We start from the raw sequence: 15,559 nt of genomic DNA, 5'->3' as shown, positions 1-15,559 counted from the left end.
CCCTGAAAGCATCACCTCAAACCTGGAAAACAAGATTCAAGTTTTCTTTTTCTCCAAAGAGAATATTTTCCAATTTACTCAAGGGATATACTTTCCACCTGGACTCCATTTCTCTTAACTACATTGATTCTCATAAAAAGGACTAAAATTATTTTTGCTGCTCACATCTTAGTAAAAATTCCATTGCCATGTATCATGTCTAGCCCCTTTTGTAAAACTTATTAGCACCAGAGTGTCCAAGTTAGACTTTGGGGCAGAAGGCATACATGAGATCTGAAATGTCTATCAGGGAAGTTCAAATCTGTCCCTCTGAGACTGGTTTAGTGGCCAATTCAAATCTTTAACAGGAATTTTGGAGTTGAGAGTTCTTGTAAGCCTCATCTGGATCTATTTTTCCAAAAGTAACACAGGCCTATTCTTGGTATTTTACCAAATGTGGATTTTCATCTTGAGTATAAGCAGGCGGTCCATTGCCCCATGGAACCATCCTGGAAAAATTATGTCGGAGCAGCAACAGCAGTTGCTGGGACCAGAGAAAATGTCTGGTTCTTCTTCCAGGAGATCTTAAAAGGCAGCAGGGCCTGCTTCCATCATGTCTTAAATTGGGCTGAGTTACAAAGTGGGTAATCGTCAGTTGGCATCTTGCAATAACAAACAGCTGGCTTTGCTGCCATCAGGGCTTGTCCCCAAAAGGCTGAGAAATAGGAAGAAGCTGGGAGAAAAATTGGCTCCTGCTGTGGCTCCCAGCTTCCCCTGGTAAGTACCAGATCTTCCAGACATACTTTGAATGTGATGATGATGATGTCAGAGTTTCCATGAAATGGGAATGCATATCCTGGATATTAAATAACCAACCCCCTTCAAAAGATAGTTCCACCATAGTCAAAAAATTTGTTTTTGTCAAACTAGAGTTACATAAGGTTGCAGGCCATAAATCTAAAGTGAAGGCAAATTCAAAGCAAACTATTTAAACACTTTCCAGCAGCTGGGGACATGATTCGGGACAAAGGCATGTTGGATAAGGCTCAGGGCCGATGTGTGCCTCACTCACTGACCATTTGTGGACCATAACAAACAACATAGGGGATTCTTCTTAAATGAAGTTAAGTGTTGTATTCACCTTGACTTTCTAACTAAGCAAGTTCTGGAATTTAAATTTTGTCTCGTCAAAGTGGACACTGCCATACCTACAAATACCATTTGTTTTTCCCAAAATAGTGATGCCTGACATGAGAAAAAATAAATAACCAGGTAGTTTAATCCAACTTCTATTTTTCCAATTTCATTTTCTGTACTTTCAATTAGGCAATAATTTAGTTCATAATAATCATCATTATCAATAAACAGCAACTATGTACTAGGTTCTACAGATACAATGCTAGGCATTGTGCACAGAATACACACTAACAAATGCCATTAAGAATTCCAAACTGACTTTGGACAGAGTATATAAACAAAATCACTGGAACTATATGAGTGAAGAGTAGTTAATTGTCCAAATTACAAAAGTTGAAAAGTTTCAGAAGATATAGTGACCATCAAGGGTTGACATATGCAAGCAAGTTTCCCAAGATATCAAGTTTTCATCTGTATAAGCATGTGTGCTGTTTTTGTTCTGGGTATGCTGTGTCCAGTGGTATGCTTTGATGATATGTGTTAGACTGTTACAGTTGCATTTGTGCACACACTCACATTATAAGAAAGAGATACAGAGTTAAACCTAGAAGGTACATGCATGACATGTTCTCAGATCGACCACATCATTTGGGGATAACAGAGAATGAGTCCACGATGAGTGAGAATCAAAAAATTTCTCAAACTATATTCTGAGAAAATGATAGTCCTGAGAAAGTTGACAGAATAATAATTTCTAGGCTCAAATAACTATTAGGAAATGCTACAAACTAAATCTCCCTTTTAATGATGCAAAAGAATGATGCATGTAAATGACAATTTAACTCATATCCTCAAATAGATATTTCCCTTCCCTCCACAAATTTGGAAAATACTGATTTAGAAATATACACAAAATGTCTACCGTTCAGTCTAGAAAGAGTGATCATCAACCTTCATGTTATGGGATAAGATCAAAGGCTCCCGAGCAGATGGGAAACATGAATTATGTGTCATTAATAAAATAATCTAGTAGCTGTGGAATGTGGTATAAGAAGGGCAAACACTGAAACCTGGAGACTGTTCTGAATTTTCACTCTAAATTCATTCTACTGTGACTTACAAAAGTATTGGAAGTTTTGTTTGCTCCCATTATAATTTTTTTTTTCTTTTTAGCTGTGGACCATGTTTTTTTAAGTACAGTATTATTTAAAGTCCCAATAAATAAAGATAAAAGTAAAACTGATCAGGATCATGGAAGAGGAGGAACAAGTATTTTGAATAAGGGCAAAGAAACATATCTATAGTGTATATGGGTTCTAGAAGAGAAAAGGAGTAGTCAGAATGCTGTAACTTCAAAAGGGACATGTGAAATAATTTTCAAGTGGCAAAATACTACATGGTACATAAACTAAAAATATTTGGAGTAATCTAAAAGTTACTGAAATAAAATCTCAAGGAACTAAAATTATAAATAGGTCTCTCGACTCAATGGGGCTAACTAAAGGCAACATGTCACCCGACTCTGTGGGTATCAGACTTTCTTTTAAACTTACTTAAAAGTAGAATAAAAAAGAGATGAATAACCAAGACTTGAAAATTATATTCTTTGACCTGGCATTATGAAAACTAACTCAGTCTGTTCAATGGCAGCCCTCCCAGTCAGCAACTCTGACTCTGCATCTACGCCCAACTCAACAGTCTTCAATATTACCCTCCCATTGAAGCCAGTGCAGCGTTTTGATCCATGACATTCTATGGAGAAATCCCTGTCCTTCAGGGATTAAAATGCAACCATAGTCACGTTAGGTTTAACTCTCATAAGCTTCTAATATCAGAATCCCTTGTTAACTTACTTTCCTGTTTTCTTTGCCTATTTTTCTCCCTTTTTTATAGTATCACATTAAATTCACCTTGTGAAATTTGCACATTACCATAAGATTCTCAGAGAAAAAATAAATACCAACAACCTGACATAGAAAATGACTTGCATGATATTTTTTAAGTCAATTGAGTTTTTATTTGTTTGTTTCTAGTATAGGACAACCTAGATAGTCACAAGAGGTCAGTCTCAAAATAGTCACAAGAGGACAGTCTCAAGAAAACCATTTCTGCAATGCAGTATGATTTGACTCCAGACAATGTGAAATGAAGATCTGGACACTTAACCAGGCAAAACTTGGCATATAATGCTTCCTCTATGCAGATATTTTGGATTCCCTTTTTAAAATATTTATTTTATTTATTTATGCATAGAAGAGCTAGGGTATAGGCCAGAGGTGTGGGGCGGTAAGAGGATTCACCAGAGACAGAGTGGGGAGCAGAACAGGCAGATTGACTGAAATCTACTGCTGAAGGGAGCAGCAGGCGAGACAGGAGAGGTCGGCTGCACCCTGTGGGTTAGCAAACTGGCAGGGGATTGGACTTGTGTTGCAGTGGCTGCCTATAGCCTCATAGTGCTGAGACTTAACCCCTTGAACCATCAGGGAGGTCCTATTTTAGATTTCTAACTGAGCACCTGTGAGTCTAAGAGTAGGGCTACAATGAGGATATTAGAGCAGATGGTCCAGTTTAGCCCTCTCCAGCTCAATGTCCCTCGTATATTTGCAAAGAACAGCCAGAATGGAATCCAGAGAGGGAAGAGGCATGCCTTAAATTGATTAATAAGGCAAACAAATCTTTTCCATTAAATTTTTTAGACCTACACATCCCATTTTATTCTCATTGCACCTTCAGAAGAAATACCAGTTTGAGGAGAAATGTCTCCTACTTATGACACCATTCTAACTATCCCTCTCTTACAGGAACAAACTAGAACAATTTCTTTAGATTTGTACATATTTTATTTTTCAGTTAGGAACCTTTCTGAGGAGTTTGAGCTCAGAAAGGTCACACTCTATTTTCCTTGATCAGGAAAACCCTAAAATGACAAACTTATTTTACCTTAATATTGTGTAAAACAGATTTATTAACATCCTGAGGAAAATAGTATAAGGAAATGTCATTGTTCATAGAAAAATATTTAGAAAACTACAGGCTAGTGAAAATAAGTGATTGTAAAAACATTTTGCTTCCATCTGTGAGACAGCCACTACTTAAACAATCCATCAATATCAAGAAAAAAATCAGTTAATTAAAATTATTTGTCTTATTATCAGTCTTTGAGTTCTTTTTTTCAATTTAAGTGTACAGATCTATGCATGTGTGCACATTTTAATATTTCTATTTGCAACAGAAATGATGATAATGCTTGGCTTCATAAGCATTATTATTCATCTGAAAGAAAAAAAACCTGACTTGATTAAAGAAAACACTATTAGAGGTCAAACCCTACAGACATTTTTGTTTTTGTTTGACAAAAAACATTGTCATAGTGTGCCAAACCAATGCATGTAGAATTCAGTATAACAAAATTCAGGAACATAAAAGAATATTCAAATAGCCCTTTCAAATTGAGATTTTACCTTACTTTGAGACTGTGATATCAAACTAGGTTCATCACATTGCCTCTTATTTTCCTGTTAACTTCATCTTTAACCACAAAAATAAAGTAATGCAGACATTATCAAAACAAGATCACTTACCATAAATGCCAGTTGAGATGCAAGGAAATGCCTGTGAATAAAACACAAAAAATACCAATAAATTTTAAAGGAACAACTTTGATCTCAGTACCATATATTTCAACATCTACTTTTCTTGATAATGGGATGTCCCCTACCCACATACTTAAGAGTAGGAGAATTTGGAAATCACCATATTTGATTAACTGGAAACTTTGTCTTCTCAGCAATTATACCAGTTCAGAAGAGCTAAATGTTAAATTTGCATAAATGTTGTGAACCAGTTGATAAACATAGTTATTATTAATAAGCTGTCATAAAAATGAATACAATAAAATAAATTTATCATATTAAATTATGAAATAAGGTATATATAAAACAAACAGAAATCATCTCATCACTTCCTATTTTGCCTCTGTTCTTGAGCTGTTTTATGACTATAGTATATGTATGGTAGAAATAATGATGTGCTACTGAACATCTCTTCCCAGCTCCATGTTAAGTGATATCATATTGGTACCTGAAACCTGAAAATATCGATCAACACTAAAATTGCACTATACTCCTGTGGGTCAACTGATCTCAGAGACTAGCTATGGTTGCAAAATTTTGATAAAATTTAAAAGTGTTTTGTAAGGATTGATTGGATATACAAAATTGAAAATTTACTGTGTATTTTATTTTTATTTTTTAAAGATTTATTTATACAAGAACAGAGGTACAGACCAGATGCGCAGGAGGGCGAGAGGATTCACCAGAGACAGAGCGGGGAATAGAACAGGCAGACTGACGAAATACACTGCTGAGGGGAGCAGCCTGCGAGACAGGGGAGGTGTGCTGCACCATGTGGGATCCTCCCCAGCCAGCCGGGATCGAACTGGCGCTGCAGAGGCTTTGGACAGCTTCACAGTGCGGCGTTCAACCTCCTGCGCCACCAGCGGAGGCCCCTGTGTATTTTAATTTTTAACTTGTGTGTATTTATATCAGTAAAAGTTATAATAAACTTACATACATACACCTACTGAAATAGTTTGAGTGAATTTTTAAACATTTGCCTGCACTCCACTGTGTATACTACACTCTACAGACTGATTGTCCCAAGTTCTTATGTTAAGCCCTAATGTGATGATATTTAGAGGTGGAGAAGGTTTTGGAAGTTTATTAGGTCATGAGGGAGGAGATCCCATCATGGGATTAGTGTTTCTATAAGAAGAGGACTGGCACTCTCTGCTCTCTTGCCTCATGAACGGACAAGGAATAGATGGTTATCAACAATGCAGGGAATAGACCCTCATTAGACAGCAGACCTTCATCTCAGATGTTTCACCATCCAGAACTGTGAGAAAGAAATGTTTCCTATTTAATCCAGACTATGGCAATTTGTCATAGCCATCCTAATTGACTGAGACACAAATTTTGTTTAGCAATGTTAAATTTGATTGAAAGTGTGAATGAACAAATGTATACATGTAATTAACTCTAAATTAGGTTTTCTGATGGTAGAAAGTGATCTGAATGTAGCAATGATCTCTGACAATATATCTATGAATGTACACAATGTGTTTTCCTCTTTCTGGTCTTTGTATTTTCTTTCTTCTTTCTTTTTTTTTTTTAATTTGCCTCTAGTTTACATAGTTAGACAATTTTGTAAGTACAACTTCACACCTCCATATAAAGTTGATGGTATCCACCATATACATATATGCTATAGGAATTAACAAAAGCATTTTTTTTAAGTAACTGAACTGTTATAGGAAATTTTAAAATGCAGCTGTTCTTGACTGTAATAACATTATTGTTGTGCTCAATAATAATGAAATGTCTTTATTTTCTTTTAATCTTTGGGTTAAATATATATTAAATTTTGTTTTCCTTGGGTCTTCCTGGTGGCGCAAGGGGTTAAGACGCAGCACTATGAAGCTATCCACAGCCACTGAAGCATGAGTTTGATACCTGGCCAGGTAGGTGACCCACATGGGTGCAGCAGACCTCTCCTGACTCACTCGCTGCTCCCCTCAGCAGTGTCTTTCAGTAGATCTACCTGTTCTGCTCCCCACTCGTCTCTGGTGAATCCTCTCACCTCCCACACCTCTGGCCTGTACCCCAGTTCTTGTATGCATAAATAAATTTTCCTTAACATTGTATAAGGCTACAAGTTTATTCCTTTCACTGGGTCCTTTTATTTAAAAAATCACCACTTATAAACTTTGTTTTAGAATATGTAACTTTAAATTCACCTATATGTCTGCAAAGTGGTCCTTAATTTTTTGTTCCTTGATTAGTAAATGTTATTATTTGCAACAAGAAAATAGAATTGTTTCTAAAACAGTGTAGGAGTGAATTAATTTTTGATTCCTTGGGTTTTTCAGGTGCCGGTGAGATTTGAGGAATATTCATGAGTGATTCCATCCATCCCAAGACACAAGCTTAAAAAGGCAGTATGAAGCAAGTTCTCTTGAAAATACTGCAGACTCTTTGCAATCACTAAGACTACCAACAGGTTTTATAGTCAATGTGAAAATCAACTGCAAGCTTACTGTATGCAATTTGTTACTAATTGTAAGGGCTCAGAGTTCAGGAATTGTCTACTTAAAAATACAAATTAGCAAGTATTCCAGGTCATCCCTTATAATTTGTGTCAGCTCACATGTTCTATTGTGCTTTTTAAATGAGGTAGAGAGAGGTGAGTTTATAGCTCATGCCCCAGGAATTCCATGGGAGTGAATTGAACATATAAACATAATCCATCTTGTGCTTGCAATAGAGAAAAAGAAAGGTTTAAGGGCTACTGCACAGAACCATTAAGCAAAAACCAGAAGACACCACAAGGTTTTGACATGCAAGTCCACTTTAAATCCTACCTGGGCATCATTCCAGTCTATGAAGTTGAGGAATTTACTTAACTGCTCTCTCTGAGCATCAGTTTCCCCATTAGAAATGGAAACTATGAGACTCTCCTCAAAAGGACTATGTGGAGATTACGAGGAATAAGGAAGGCAGCACTGTGTATGACAAGCAGCAGTATCTCTATAAAATGCTGATTCCTAGGGTAGATGCTGTGATACCCACCAGGGTTCACTTCAAGAAGGGATGTGTAGGCCTTGAGTAGGGCTTTCCAACCTTGACACTACTAATATTTTCTACTGGTGACCATCTTATGTATTATGAGATGTTTAGCCATATTCCTGGTGCCAGCATCCTCTTGATGTCAACAGCACACCTCCATTTATAACAATCAAAAGTATCTCCAGACATTGTCAAATATCCCCTAAGGGGGAAAATCACCCTTGACTGAGAACCACTGTCCTAGACTTTAATAACTAATCAATGTAACGTGAAGAGCCCTATCAAGTCCGGAGCTTTCCATGGGACAATGCAGGGCCTGATTCATAACTCATCATTCTCTCTGTCCACCGTTGCTTCCTTCTCTCTTCTTCAGGTATTGATCCCAAGGGAACACCTTAATAAACATCTTGCACCCTAAAGTCTATCTCAGAGTCTGCTTTTTGGGGAACTGATCTAAGTTAAGCACTTTCTGCTTCCCTCTGAGGTCTGGTTATATGAGTCACTCTCCCATCAGATCTAGCAGAAGAGAGAACACACTGAACAGTTAAACTTTCATTTGCCTCAGCTCCAAGCTCTATCTTGGAATCAATCATGCAACTTTGTAATTGAGTCTGAATGTACCAACTGCCTTGTCTGTTCCCAATAAGGACAAATAGCTTCATCTGAAAATGACATTGTTGCCTTGAACATGAAGGCAAATGGTCGTGTAATGGAGGATGACTTTTGGAATATTATTGCATTAATTCAACCAAAAAGGCAATGATAAAGCAGAGATGGAAATATAGTATCATGGGGAAAAATCATTTTATGTAAGACAAGTTTGCATATAATTCATTCAAGCTAAATCTCCTCCATTAATCATTTTTTTATTTTTTATTTATTTTTTAATAATAAATTTTATTTTTATATTCCCCATACAATTGCAGCCCCCCCATTCTGACCCCAATCCCTCCCCTCCCGCCCCCACTCCCCTAAAAGTGTCTCTGGTTCATAGTTTTTTGTTGATTTTGATTTTCACTTTCTTATAGTTATTCATTTTCCTGGTCCCTTATTTAAGTTTTCTAGATTCCTGCTATGAGTGAGACCATCCGGTATTTTTCTTTTTCTTTTTGGCTTATTTCGCTGAGCATGATCCCTTCCAACGCCATCCATGTTGCTGCAAATTGCATGTGTTTATCTTTTTTGAATGCTGAGTAATATTCCATGGTATATATGTACCACATCTTCTTGATCCAGTCATCTATTTTTGGGCATTTGGGTTGTTTCCAAAGCTTAGCTATTGTAAACAGTGCTGCTATAAACATAGGGGTGCAGGTGTTCTTTGGAATTGATGTTTCTGTGTCCTTTGGGTAAATACCTAGGAGTGGAATTGCTGGATCATATGGAAGCTCTATGTTTAGTAGGTCCAGAAATCTCCACACAGCTCTCCACAGTGGTTGGACCAGTTTGCACTCCCACCATTATTTCAGAGACAGACAGACAGACAGAAAGACTGGAGAGAGATTGGGAAAGAAAGAGTGAGCGAGTGGATTCAACCAAAGGATTTACAGCACATAGTCTGTGTTCTTTGCCATAATAAATTTTGATGGGGCCATGAGGATTGAGTAGCAGGGGATTTCTATATTTCAAAGTTGTATTTAACATGAACAACCCCCACAAAAATCCTCTCCCAGAGAAGTATGATATATTGTACCAAAACCCAAACCAATTAGCCTGCTTTGTTTTAAGTGCACATAACTCAGGAGTCACCTGTAGAACTTGGGGAATGTCATCAACAGCTCTGTTAAGACTCCAGATTCTCCTTCTAGCTAGCCCCAGGCGCAGGAAGTCTCCATGCTAAACACTTCCAAGCTAACAGTCATCAGAAACTTGCTTCATAGCACTTGACTTTGAACCAGTTTTTCCCAAGTCAGCAAGCACTTGCTCTCTTGGGGGAAAAAAAATAATAATTTCAGTTGGAGAGTTAGAGTGGATTTTTCTTTTGTGAAATTATAGATTGGGTCACCACCTGGAAAATATTTCCTCATCCTAGCATGTTGGTTTCAAGTACATTTGTAAAAACACTGAAATCCTTAAGGCTGTGGAATCTGCCTCCTATTGTCTGGAATGTCTGTCTCTACTTACCCTTTTTTTGTTTCAGTAATTTAAGGGCAAGGAAGGCAGTGCCCCCCAAAGTTCTCTGTGTTGACAGTAATGGTGTCTCTAAACCAAGGCAATAAGCCCTCAGTCAACATCATAAGCATCCCTTACTTTTCCTTGACCTTTGGTTCTGATTTCATGCATTCCTACAAAGTGTGAATTTATTCCTCTTTTCAGCATTCTTGGTCATTGCTATCCACCCATTACTTATAGAGGACTAACTCCAACCTCAGCTCTTTGGAAATGTGTGGATTGACCTAAGTCAGTAGCACAAATTCCATTTAACCACAAGGATTGAATTGCTGTTGTAAATTAATTGGAAAGTTAATCTAGAATCTTTCAATTGCTGTGCCAACATTTTATTGTTTAGTCAGTTTTAGAAATTTTCCATTATTTGCAAGTAAGATCACACAACCTGTTATATCTTACTTCTAAGAGTTTTTAATTATATATGACATTTCACCTAATTGAGGAGGCTGTCAATTGTAGGAAATACCATTCATTATTTTGTTGTAGTTTGTATACCACTAAGAATGAGAAAACTCTGTAAGTTAAAATTTAACACTTTTTTTTTTACAATTTAGGGTTTTTATTGTATACTTACTGAAATTTATATTTTGGATTTATCAATTTATTTAATCACACTTGCTCTAAAGAATAGATTTAAATAGAAATAGATTTAAATAGAAATAGATTTAAATAGAAAAAATTGACTAAATTGGTTAAGGTTTCCTTAATGTCCTCACATTCATAGTTCAGTATTTCTGAATTGTTTTCAACCAGAGTCACAGATAAGACTTTTCCAGTTTTAACCTCTCAAGAACAGCACAGTTGATCCAGTCCATCAAAAGTTCTCCACTGTTGACAGTAAACTTTTCTTCTAAGTCTCTAACATTTTCTAAAAATTTTGAAGCTGACTTCTAATATTTTGCTGCCAACCAAGATTTTCAGCCAAAACACACACCTCTTCCTCAAGTGGGCCCTATGTGGTTGACTAGCTAAAAGCCATGGGGTTTCATTTTAAAGCCTGCTGCTACCCATCCCATCTACCAGGAAAGACAGCCAAATGCACATGTGGATGGTGAGTAAAACTTCATCATAACTCTGCTAAGCTATAAAACATCCCAGGCTATCTGAGGCATTGTATTTTCAAAGAAGTTAAAATGTGTGTCTTAGTGACAATGCAATTCAGGGTACTGTTCTTTGTCTTTTGATATTATCAGCAGAGAGGATTGTGCCATAGTCCCCTTATCAGTGATGCAGCATAACTGAGTATTTCTTAAACTGTGAAGTGCCTACCTTTAGGATTTTGCAAGATAGTTTGAGTGGCAAACAGATGAGCATTACCTATTTCAATGTAATAACTACATATTATTTTGACATACCCCATTATTTTTTCTAACACATATATATCCCTCCTTCTATCCATATCATTTGCATATGATTTTATAGTTGCTCTACTAGAAATTGTCCCATCTGTCCCACTTGAACATGTGACTTGATTTGGTCAATGGGATAATTACAGGTATGAAATTTAGGCTTGAATTTTCCCACTTTTGGCCTTGGAGGTGAACCATGGGATGAACATGTTGGGAAAGGAACATGCCTAGTGCAGAGAGGCTGGAGACAAGTGGAGCAGATCAGCTGAGGCCAGCCCAGACTACTTCAACATAACCAACGCCCAAGTATGTGAGTAAAGAAGACAATCCATTGCATATTACTGAGTTTTGGAGAGATTTGCTACACAGCATTTCTGTGCAATGGCAATAACATAAATATGTTAAAACTATAAGTTATTATAAAGTTTATAAGAAGGGATACTGGATGTCCACTGTTGGTGAGGATGTAATTTTCTGAAAATGAAAATAACTAAAAGGTCAATTAAAATATTGGATACTTAGATTAGAAACTTAAAGGTGAATGCCTAAAGGAAATAATGATGTAGTAAATAAAAATTTGAATTAGAAGGCAAAAGCCCAGAGTCACTCACTAGCTGTAAATCTGAGCATCAATAGCATAGCCCCCCAGTACCTGTTTCCCCATCTATAAAAAGAGCAAGAGTTGAAATGCATGACTTATTCAGCTATTACATTTTATGAACATGACCTCTTATTCTTCTCTGTAGCTCAGGATAAAGGTGACAGACAGGTAACATTATAGCCTCTTGAATGCCTCTGTGTTTAGATATGGGAGGTGGCATTGTGGCACCAATAACCATTGCCATTCTTGAATTACTGCTATATCACTAGAATTAGGCCTCTACTTACATTATCTGATTCATTCCTATGAATGGTCCTGTGATAAAGAACATACTACCTCCTTTCTATAAACATGGAAGAGAGTAAGGCCAAGAAAACAAACTTGCTTAAGTTTACAGAGGGGTTTATTGAGGGACTTATTATTTTGTATAAGGAATGGTTGATTCTTTTTCTTCCCCTTAATATTACACATGTAATAGATGAAAACATTCTCAAAAGACTCAAACAAGACATGTATAGGCAGATAGCTTCCTCTTGCAGCCATGCTTTTACCTGCCTCATTTTCAGCTAGGACACACTTTCCCCCACCATAATAGACAGTATTATGGTAACATTGTATCTTTGGCCTGATATCAACTCTCTCTGCCTTTTTTTTTTTTTTTAAAGATTTATTTATTTATTTATATAAGCACTGGGTACAGTCAGAAGTGTGGGAGGGTGAGAGAATTCACCAGAGCCAGAGGGGAGAGCAGAGCAGACATACTGATGAAGTACACTGCTGAGGGGAGCATCAGGTGGCAGGACAGGTCTGAGCGCCATGTGGGACCCTCGCCACTGGCCAGGGATCGAACCGGAGCTGCAGAGGCTGCGGGCAGCTTCGCAGTCCAGTGCTCAACCACTGCCCCACCGGGGAGGCCCAGATATCAACTCTCTTTAATCACTTCCCATTACACTTTAGTAAAACTTGAAGTCACACCCATGGCCTCCAAGTTCCCAGGGATCTGACTCCCAATGACCTCTCCATCCTTCTTTTCTCCCGTTTCCCCTTGTCACATAGTTTCAGCCGCAATGACCAAGATTTCGTCTTCAAACACACAAAAAGCACACCTTTGCTGAGGAGTCTTGCTGTCCTCTCTACCTGCATACTCCATCTCCCAGATACTTTTTGGTTCTTTCCCTTCCTTCATTTTAGATCTCTGATCAAATGTCACCTCCTCAAAGAGGCTGTTTCTGGCATCTAGATAAATTACTCTCTCTTGGGTGCATTGGTGAAGGAAATTCTATGGGGACGACATCTGAGGGTGGGAAACAAATATTATTTAAAAATGAACAATGATATAAAAAAATTAAAAAAATAAAATATTCTCTCTTCCCTTAAGCAGCTTTGTGTCTCTTAGGACTCCTACCACCACGAGACATATAACTGCTTTTTTCCCTCAACTTCAATTTTCCTACACGTCCCAAGGGCATCCAAACTCCATGAACACCTTTGTTTCACTTACCCTTGTATTATCTTCACCTAGAATGAAATCTGGAACTCAATAAATATTTTGCAAATGGATGAATAAATAAATGGCTGAGTTTTATGACATAGTAAACATGTACTTTTTCCTACAAAAATTGGAGCAAATACTGTGTTTTATGTCCTGAGACTAGCTTTCTTTTTTTTCATGTACTAAATCTTGGAGATGGTTCAATGCCAATATATCTATCTCATATATCTAGTGTCTGGTATGACATGGTTTTATGGTATGGTTACAATATATGTTTATTTAACTATTGCCATATTGATGAACAATTAGTTTTTTTTGTAATTTTTTCTATAACAATTTGTAACAAATTTTTATGTAGTTCACATATTCTGGTAGGATCCATCCCACAAATGAAATTCACACATGTAACCACTGGGTTAAGGAAAACTATCTTTTAACTTTTGAAAATATGGATAAATTGCTAGCCCAAAAAGTCTCTCTTTTACCCAGTGCATTATCTCTTTAACAATAGAGTCAAGAGTTCCACATTTTTTATTTTTATTTATGTGAATAGAGCCAAAGGATGCTGCCTCTTTAACAAATCGCCCTGGAAAATGAAAATACTATCAGTACACCTCCAGGCCCAAGGCTAAATAGCCAGAAGGCCAAAGTGAGTTAAAGGAGATTGTGAATAAGATAACATGGAATGGCCAGTGAAGAGTTTGGCAGAAACTCTGCAAGTTCACCCAGGCACCATAATTATAAGCAAGAACTTTGTTTTTGTTTTCTTCATTATACCTTGGAAATAGCTGTCATAAAGTCATTTATTGCCAGCTGCTTTCACATTTATAACTACAACTCCATGCAGTATAAAACAATCTATTATATAGCCATGAATAGTAGCAGTCCTCTTCCAAACTTTATATTTTCTCAGAAGACAGCTGGATTAGTTCCACCATGAATTTATTAGGATGTAAAATGTTAGAACCAGCAAAGGAAAAACTAACCCTTTGCTCCAACTTGCTTTGTGACTGGTAGGAATGTTTTACTGTAAACCATACATATATGAAAAAGAGAACCGATCTCTAGAAACCCACTGTATCCAAAAGAATGTTCATTCAGTTCCAAAATGTCTACATCTGCACAGTCTTTTTACATAGAAACAAAGGGAATTAACGTAAGTTTACAAGGGGTGGGGGGGGCGGCATGGGACCACATATCAACAGCAAACCGGTTGTTCAATATGAAAGCTCCTACTAAATCAAAATCTCCCTAAAATGACTTTCCAATAACCTTAATCACCTCCAATTTTCTAAATATCCCCTCTCTATCTTCCTTATTATTAAGTACAGGTCTGAGGCATATTTTGCATCCCTGTACCAAGTGGTGGAGTGTGTGTAGAAATGCACTTAGGTCCCATTTTCTTGTGCAGAGCCTAAGGGAATGGAGATAAGAGTCAATCATTTCAGATCCCCTGTGAAGTAAATTAAACTCTTGAGACTGAAATGCCCACAGCTCAAAATCATTGCCCAGGCTTAACTGTGCCTGCCAGGAGGGGCTTTCCTAGCTGAGGACACGGGACTGACAAAGAGGAACCCCAGCCGCATGGGACTAGGAACAAGAGGGCTGGCTGAAAGAGCACAGGTTTTCAGGTGGGAGTTCTGAAGGTTGGGTTTGGAGTTTTCCTCAGCATGGCTGTAAGTGTCTGTAACACACTTTTGGTGTGCTGTTCCTGTCTATTTTCACCTGTTCCTGCTTGTGGTGTTTCCAAAGACACATGAGTGCCTGGGACGGCTAGAACCCACTTGCCAGAGTATTCAGGAAACACCCCCCACCATGGGCGCCCGTAATCAAAGACTGATAAGTGGGGTGTGGGAAGATATAATACTCACATGCCCTTGCCCTGGTGCTTAGGTGTGACCTTCACAGTCTGGAGACCATCAGTGTGGGACTCCACAGTCACCTCGGACTGGTCTGACGGCCTCCTTTCTACTCCAGTCTCAGCTCCTCACATCCCACCTGTTCCTTACTCCTCTGAATTTTCTTTATAAATTCCTTGCCCCAAAATCCTATCTCAGAGTCTGTTTGGGGGAAACCAACCAAGACATTTGTTATTAGACCTGATAGGGTTGACAATAGAACTATTAAAGTGAAAATAAAATGAGGAATTATTTTGGGAGAGCCCCTGAGGAAAGAAAGCACGTGGGTACCTCATGTCAGTCTCGGT

At 37.7% G+C, this 15,559-nt stretch overlaps 1 protein-coding gene across 4 annotated transcripts in view; it reads right to left on the bottom strand.

Moving 5' to 3' along the window:
- Positions 1–15,559, bottom strand: part of MACROD2 (mono-ADP ribosylhydrolase 2) — a gene marked incomplete at both ends in the record, with an annotated part of 1,814,301 nt that overhangs the window by 541,769 nt on the left and 1,256,973 nt on the right. For all 4 annotated transcript variants that reach the window (XM_084247233.1, XM_084247234.1, XM_084247235.1 and 1 more), the window contains one exon: positions 4,698–4,728. In XM_084247233.1, the coding sequence (XP_084103359.1) occupies positions 4,698–4,728 (31 nt within the window). The remainder of the gene's footprint in view (positions 1–4,697; positions 4,729–15,559) is intronic.

This window comes from Talpa europaea (genome assembly GCF_964194135.1).
Source record: "Talpa europaea genome assembly, chromosome: 11".
NCBI classification, from domain to species: Eukaryota; Metazoa; Chordata; class Mammalia; order Eulipotyphla; family Talpidae; genus Talpa; species Talpa europaea.
The sequence above is the reverse complement of the archived record's forward strand: the minus strand, read 5'-3'. Positions and strand labels throughout refer to the sequence as shown.